Genomic DNA, 6,330 nt, shown 5'->3' on the forward strand with positions numbered 1-6,330 from the left:
AACCCGCACTTAATCCCCTAGAAAGCTAGAACCATGACACAGGAGTACTCTAGTTGGTTTTAAATAAGGTTGAGTTGTGATTAGACCCAAAAGGAGTGGACATAGGCTAAGGCAAACCAGCAATTGGATCCATAAAAAGTGGAATTGGACTAAAAGATGTCTAAAGGACTACCTATGAAGAAATACACTCCTTTGGGGCCACTAATGATATAGTTAAAATGTTGGCAAAAGCTTATAAGCTGAAATCGGAAAATCATAAACTTTCAAATACTTTTAGATGTCATATCAATTTTCAAAATCCTTCAAAACCTCTCTCCATGCCTTACACATTGAAGTCGGTAATCCAACCAGAATCACCAAACTCAAGAAGCATTTGTATAACTTGGAGCCCACAGAATATAGACTAGAAAGTTAAGGAACAAGAGACAAAATATTGGAAATCGCATTCTTCCGAAAAGTCTCAGGACGGACAACACGGTGGCACAACAAAAGGACCATCACTTCTCAACTACTCCAATACGAAGCTTGCCCATATCATTTCTCAACCAATTCAAAATGGGAAATAGCGAAATAAAAAGCTAAAAGGTAAATCAAGCAGGAGAAATTCAGACATCAGTAACATCTCCGGCCACGACTGTCTCATGTCGGCAGGGCATATTAGTACCTGTAGTGAGCAGGTTTGTAAGGGCCTTCAACGGGGATGCTGATGTACGCGGCCTGAGCTGGTGTGAGCTTGGTAAGCTTGGCTCCTAACTTACCCAGGTGCAGAGCCGCCACCTTCTCATCAAGATGCTTAGGTAGCACGTACACTTTCTTCTCATATTTTCCGCTGCTCCTTTCCTTCCACAACTCAAGCTGCGCAATCACCTGCCACGAGGTTTGTTGAAGGATACAGTTACAATACATAGTCAGAAGCTATAGCATCAAAGTGGATCAACTAGACCAAGTCAGTATCAAATTTAATACCTGATTGGTGAACGAGCAGGACATGACGAAGCTGGGATGGCCAGTGGCACAACCAAGGTTCATAAGACGCCCCTCCGCAAGAACGATGATGCCAGAATTTGTCTCAGGGAACACCCAGCGGTCTGTTTGGGGTTTGATGGTGATGCGCTTGACGCCTGGGTAAGTCTCAAGCCCGTGCATGTCGATCTCATTGTCGAAGTGGCCAATGTTGCATACAATGGCATTGTTCTTCATCTTCTTCATGTGATCCACCATGATGATGTCTTTATTTCCGGTGGTGGTGACGAAGATATCAGCCTCCGAAACAACATCCTCCAAGGTGAGAACAGGGATGCCCTCCATCAGAGCCTGGAGAGCACAGATGGGGTCGATCTCAGTAACGATGACCCGGGCACCTGCCTGCTTCAAAGCAGAGGCGCAACCCTTGCCGACATCTCCGTAGCCACAGACCACAGCAACCTTGCCGGCGATCATAACGTCGGTAGCCCTCATGAGCCCATCAGGGAGAGAATGGCGGCACCCATACAGATTGTCGAACTGTTGTTAAAAAAACGAATGAGATCATGATAAGTACCAGTTAGAGATCTCGATACACGACAAGCGACGAAAGAATATGCCAATAAATAAGAAAGGAAAGATAGATCTCAGTTATGAAACAAGAACTAAAATAAAATGACATTACAACTAACAGCCAATGCAAAAAATCCAATAATGATTGCATACCAGAACATGAGTTGTTATAGGTTAATGCTGCAATTCTAAAAACAAACCGAGATCTAACAAATAAAAAAAGAAGCATGCGGTGCGAATTTCCAAAAGTAAAATAAAGAAGAAAAAAACTACTCAGATCTGGAAATGTGGGGCACGAGAATAAGAGAGAACATAAGATAATTAAGCCCAAAAAAGAATAAGAAGCCCTAAATTCTAGATCCAGAGAGAACCTAGCTAACCTTGCTCTTTGTGACAGAGTCATTCACGTTGATCGCAGGGAAGAGCAAGGCGCCGCTGGCCTGCATCTGGTACAGCCGCTTAACACCAGTGGTCGTTTCCTCCGATACACCAACTAGCCGCCCCTTCATCTTGTGATACTTCTTGGGATCGACCTTGAGCCCGTCGCGGATAATACTCAGCACGATCTGGAACTCAGCGTTGTCGGTGGAGGCAGGATCCGGCAACTTGCCGCTCTTCTCGTACTCTTCCTCGGCCTTGACCCCTTCATGGATGAGGAGCGTCGCATCACCGCCATCGTCAACGATGAGATCCGGGCCGCCTCCGGCTCCCCAGTCAAGGGCACGCTCAGTGCACCACCAATACTCGGCGAGCGTCTCGCCTTTCCAAGCGAAGACAGCCGCCGAATCGCGAGCGATGGCAGCGGCAGCGTGGTCCTGAGTGGAGAAGATGTTACAAGAGCACCAGCGAACCTCCGCGCCAAGGGCGGTGAGGGTCTCGATGAGGACGGCAGTCTGAATGGTCATGTGGAGGGATCCGGAGATGCGAGCGCCGGCGAAGGGCTTGGAGGGGCCGTACTCGGTGCGGCAGGCCATGAGGCCGGGCATCTCGACCTCGGCGAGCTCAATCTCGAGGCGACCGAAGTCGGCCTGAGAGAGGTCCTTGACCTTGTACTCCCTCCCAGTGGAAGTCTTCTCCACGATCAGAGCCATTGCTAGGCCTTCGATGGAGCGAGATCGACAGCGGCAAAGGGCAGTGAGGAGAAGGCGGCGATTGGAGTAGGAGCGGTAGGAGATATATATAGGAAAATGAGAAAGAAACTGACGGACGAGATAGAACGGGCCAGAATCGGGGGAGACGTCGAACGGCCGATTCGACGCGGTGACTTGTGGGGTTAGGTGGTAAGGCCTGGCTGGAGAGCGTATAGCATTCTCTAACAGGAATTTTTCATTTTGGCTCCCAAAATTTTGTTTCATTTTCATTGTGCACTCGAGTTCGATTATTGTCGAGATTTGACACCGTTAATTACGGAGGTTATGACTAATAAATACTGATAATAAATTTGGGGTTTATTCATGCTGAGTGTTAATTTTAATTTATATTTATAATTGCATAAAATGATAAATTAGGAACGGAGCAAATATAAATGATAATTTATATTTTTAATTTATATAATACAAATTAGTTTATTTGAAAGTTGTAAAGCGAACATCTTTGTCACGGTGGTGTCACAGTGACGTACGAATGGAGCAATCAGCAATAGCTGCAAGCCAGATTTTCAAGGGTAAATTACTTTTCCCACCCCTATGACAGCACACCCTCTTTCTTTTCCTTGTTAAATGACCTTTTTATCCCCTCCTTTAAAATAATAAGTTATTTTATTTTTTCCAATTTTATTTACTTTCTTAATTTTATTTTTTCAATTTTATTTACTTCCTTAGTTTTATTTTTTAAAATAAATTTTATTTATTATTTTTTCATCAATTTTTTTTATTTTTTTTATCCATATTTTACTTTTAAATTTTTTATAAATAATAACCCCTAAAATCTACTATTAAAAAAAACAAAGATTATAAAATATCGAATCCTCTATCCTAATATCATCTGTCCCCGTGTCCAACTCATTGCCCTAGTCCATCATCAGCGGCACTGCCGGCGGCCTTTGGCCGTTGTCCCGATTAAAACTATATCCTAGGAGGACGGTGAATGCGGTCGCCATCGACGCAATCAACTCCGAAATTCGGTCGGATTTGAGTAAACTTTTCTTCGTCGACGATCTGAGTTCCTACTTAAATTCGACCGAATTTTGATGTCGATCGCCCTGATAGCGACCCCTGGATTCACGTTCCCTTAGGGTATAGTTCTGGTCGGGGTGACGACCTGAGGCCGCTGGTAGTGAGCTCGAGGCGACGAGTGGGATAGGTAGACAGAGAAAATTGAGGACAAAAGATTCAATCTCATATTACAAATATAAAAAAAAGTATGACATTTTTTCGAGAAAATATTTAAAAAATAAAAAAATGATATAAAGATAAATAATATGATAGGACTGTGAAAGGAGTGTGCATGAAAATCTACTATAAAAAATAAATAAAAAATTATAAATATATAATAAAAATTTAAAAAAAATAAAAATTATAAATAAAAATTGATTAAAAAAATAAAAATCAATAAAATAAAACAAAACAAAATAAAACGTGACACTGGCCCTAATATATATATATATATATATATATATATATATATATATAGGTTGTGATCTTAGTCAGAGATGTGATGTTTTCGTTGATCATCTATAGACTTTGCTCAGACCTATAACACAAATTACATCAGCATCGAACTAGGGAAGAGGTCTCCGGTGTTGACCCTCCGACGCTCAAATTAGTCACCAACGATGAAATAGAAGGCAAAGCAAAAATGAACAGTAGAGAGCACGTTGTCTCGCGTATTGCGTACCTCCACCGATACTTGAACCCCCCTATCCGATAGTAAGGTGGGGCCCGTCGTGATCCGGTGGTAAGGTGGGGTCCGCCCGATAGGAGGTCAAAGTGGTCAACATCTTAGGCATGAGGCCGATTGGGTGAGCTACCTTCTCGGTCAACATGAAGAATAGCTGATCCGACACTTCGATAGCTCGGTCAGATACCGAGCTTCCGACGCTCATAAAGCTCAAGCAGGGAGGGACAAAGGCCGAGCGATCGTCTCGCCTGGCTGAACAGCGGACGCAGCCTCGCTCGGCAGGGCGGAGTCGAGTAACATATCATTGGCCAAGTGGACGCTCGGCCCGACCATTGTATCACTCAGACGACGAACTGGCCGAGCGACTCTCCCGCTCGACCCAATAACTGACAAAAGGGGCAGTTGACAATATCTTCCTAGGGACTAGTGTCACCGAGGGGCTGCATGATTGGCGGCATGGTCGAGCAGAGAATCGTACGGTGGAAACTTCCACTATCATGTCAGGGATATGCTCGGGCTGTTTGGGTATGACGTCAGGTACGCTTTTCTGGCACGTCCTTTTCAGGTATGCTTTGAGAAGCGTGCACGCCTTGAGAAGCATGCATGTGCATCCTGGTAGCCCTATATAATGATCCCCAGGCTTCGACGGAGGTAGGTTCACTACTGTAGCTACAGTTACACTGCTCCTCCTTTCTTCTTCATTCGTTTGCCGCCGATAACTAACTTGAGCATCGAAGGACCGTTGCCGGGGAACCCCTCCCTGGCTCGACACTAACGACTTGTGGTTGTAGGCTCAGCTCGTGGAAGGTCTGCGTCATCTTCGATCGACACCTAGTCAACGTGAGCATCATCTCCCCAGCGTCCGTCGACTCACTCTCGGACAGGATCAAATTTGACGTCGTTTGTGGGAACACACCTGAATCCGAGCCGAGGAGATGGAGGAAGCTCGACGTCTCTGTTGGTTGGTCCTAGAAATATCGTACCGGTTCCCCTATACAAAATTTTTGTACAAGTCTTGAACATTTTCTAATAACCTTTTGTGTTCTTTAGAAATTAAATATGGAATCGCAAACAGAACTTACCATTATTGATTCCAAATTTAATTTATCTGTTTTTAGAGGTTTAGACTTGGATCGCAAACGATACTTAACATTATAGATCCAAATCCACCTATGTTACAAATTTAATTAAATATTTATTTTGGAAATCGGCTCCCAAGTCAAACATGGCGACGTACTTGGCCTTCTTGGGTATGAGAACATCCACTACTACCTCGACAAAACCTCTTAACGAAATTCAATATTTAATTTCCTTATATAACTCTAGGTTTAACCAAAAAGAACAATCGAATCACAAGATTAAAAAAATAAAAGAAACACAAATTTGAAACAAATCCAAATATCTAGAATCTCTAGCCTCTTGTGTTAGGAATTCATACAAAGAAAAACTAGTATGATGCGGAAAATAATTACTAGTTATACCTTTCTTTGTATGCAACAACCTCTTGATCTTCTACCGTATTCCTCTTCTTATCTCGAACGTCATGTGGGTGACGATCTTCCAAGACGAGAACCATCCAAGCCCTTCTTCTTCTTTCTTCCAAGTTTCGGCCAAGCAAATTTCTCCAAGAGATAGCAAGTCTCAGTCACCACCACCAAGCTCCAAGGGATGCTAAAAACAAAGCCTCCTTTTCCTCCTTTTTCTCCTAGCAAGATCCGGCCACCTTCCAAGCTCCAAGAGATGATGAGGTTCGGCCAAGGAGAAGAAAGAAAAAGGAAAAGGGAGAATAAGAGGGTCGGCCACACCAAGGAAGAGAGGAGAGGAATAGAAGAGAGTTCTCTTTGTGAAGGCACCCTCTCCCTCTCTTTTATAATCCTTGGTCTTGACAAATAAGGAAAGTTTTAATAAAAACCTCCTTATTTTCTTTGCCAAGAAAAGGAAAATTTAATTGATAAA

At 43.4% G+C, this 6,330-nt stretch overlaps 1 protein-coding gene across 1 annotated transcript; it reads right to left on the bottom strand.

The window, feature by feature from the left end:
* Positions 1-431: 431 nt before the first annotated feature.
* LOC122022598 (adenosylhomocysteinase-like) lies at positions 432-2,694 on the bottom strand. The gene is made up of 3 exons (XM_042580635.1): positions 1,917-2,694; positions 967-1,503; positions 432-867 (listed from the first exon to the last, which is right to left on the bottom strand). The coding sequence occupies exons 1-3, from the start codon at positions 2,625-2,627 to the stop codon at positions 658-660; spliced, it is 1,458 nt and encodes a 485-aa protein (XP_042436569.1). The 5' UTR covers positions 2,628-2,694; the 3' UTR covers positions 432-657.
* Positions 2,695-6,330: the final 3,636 nt, after the last annotated feature.

Source organism: Zingiber officinale, chromosome 1A, assembly GCF_018446385.1.
Source record: "Zingiber officinale cultivar Zhangliang chromosome 1A, Zo_v1.1, whole genome shotgun sequence".
Taxonomy (NCBI): Eukaryota; Viridiplantae; Streptophyta; class Magnoliopsida; order Zingiberales; family Zingiberaceae; genus Zingiber; species Zingiber officinale.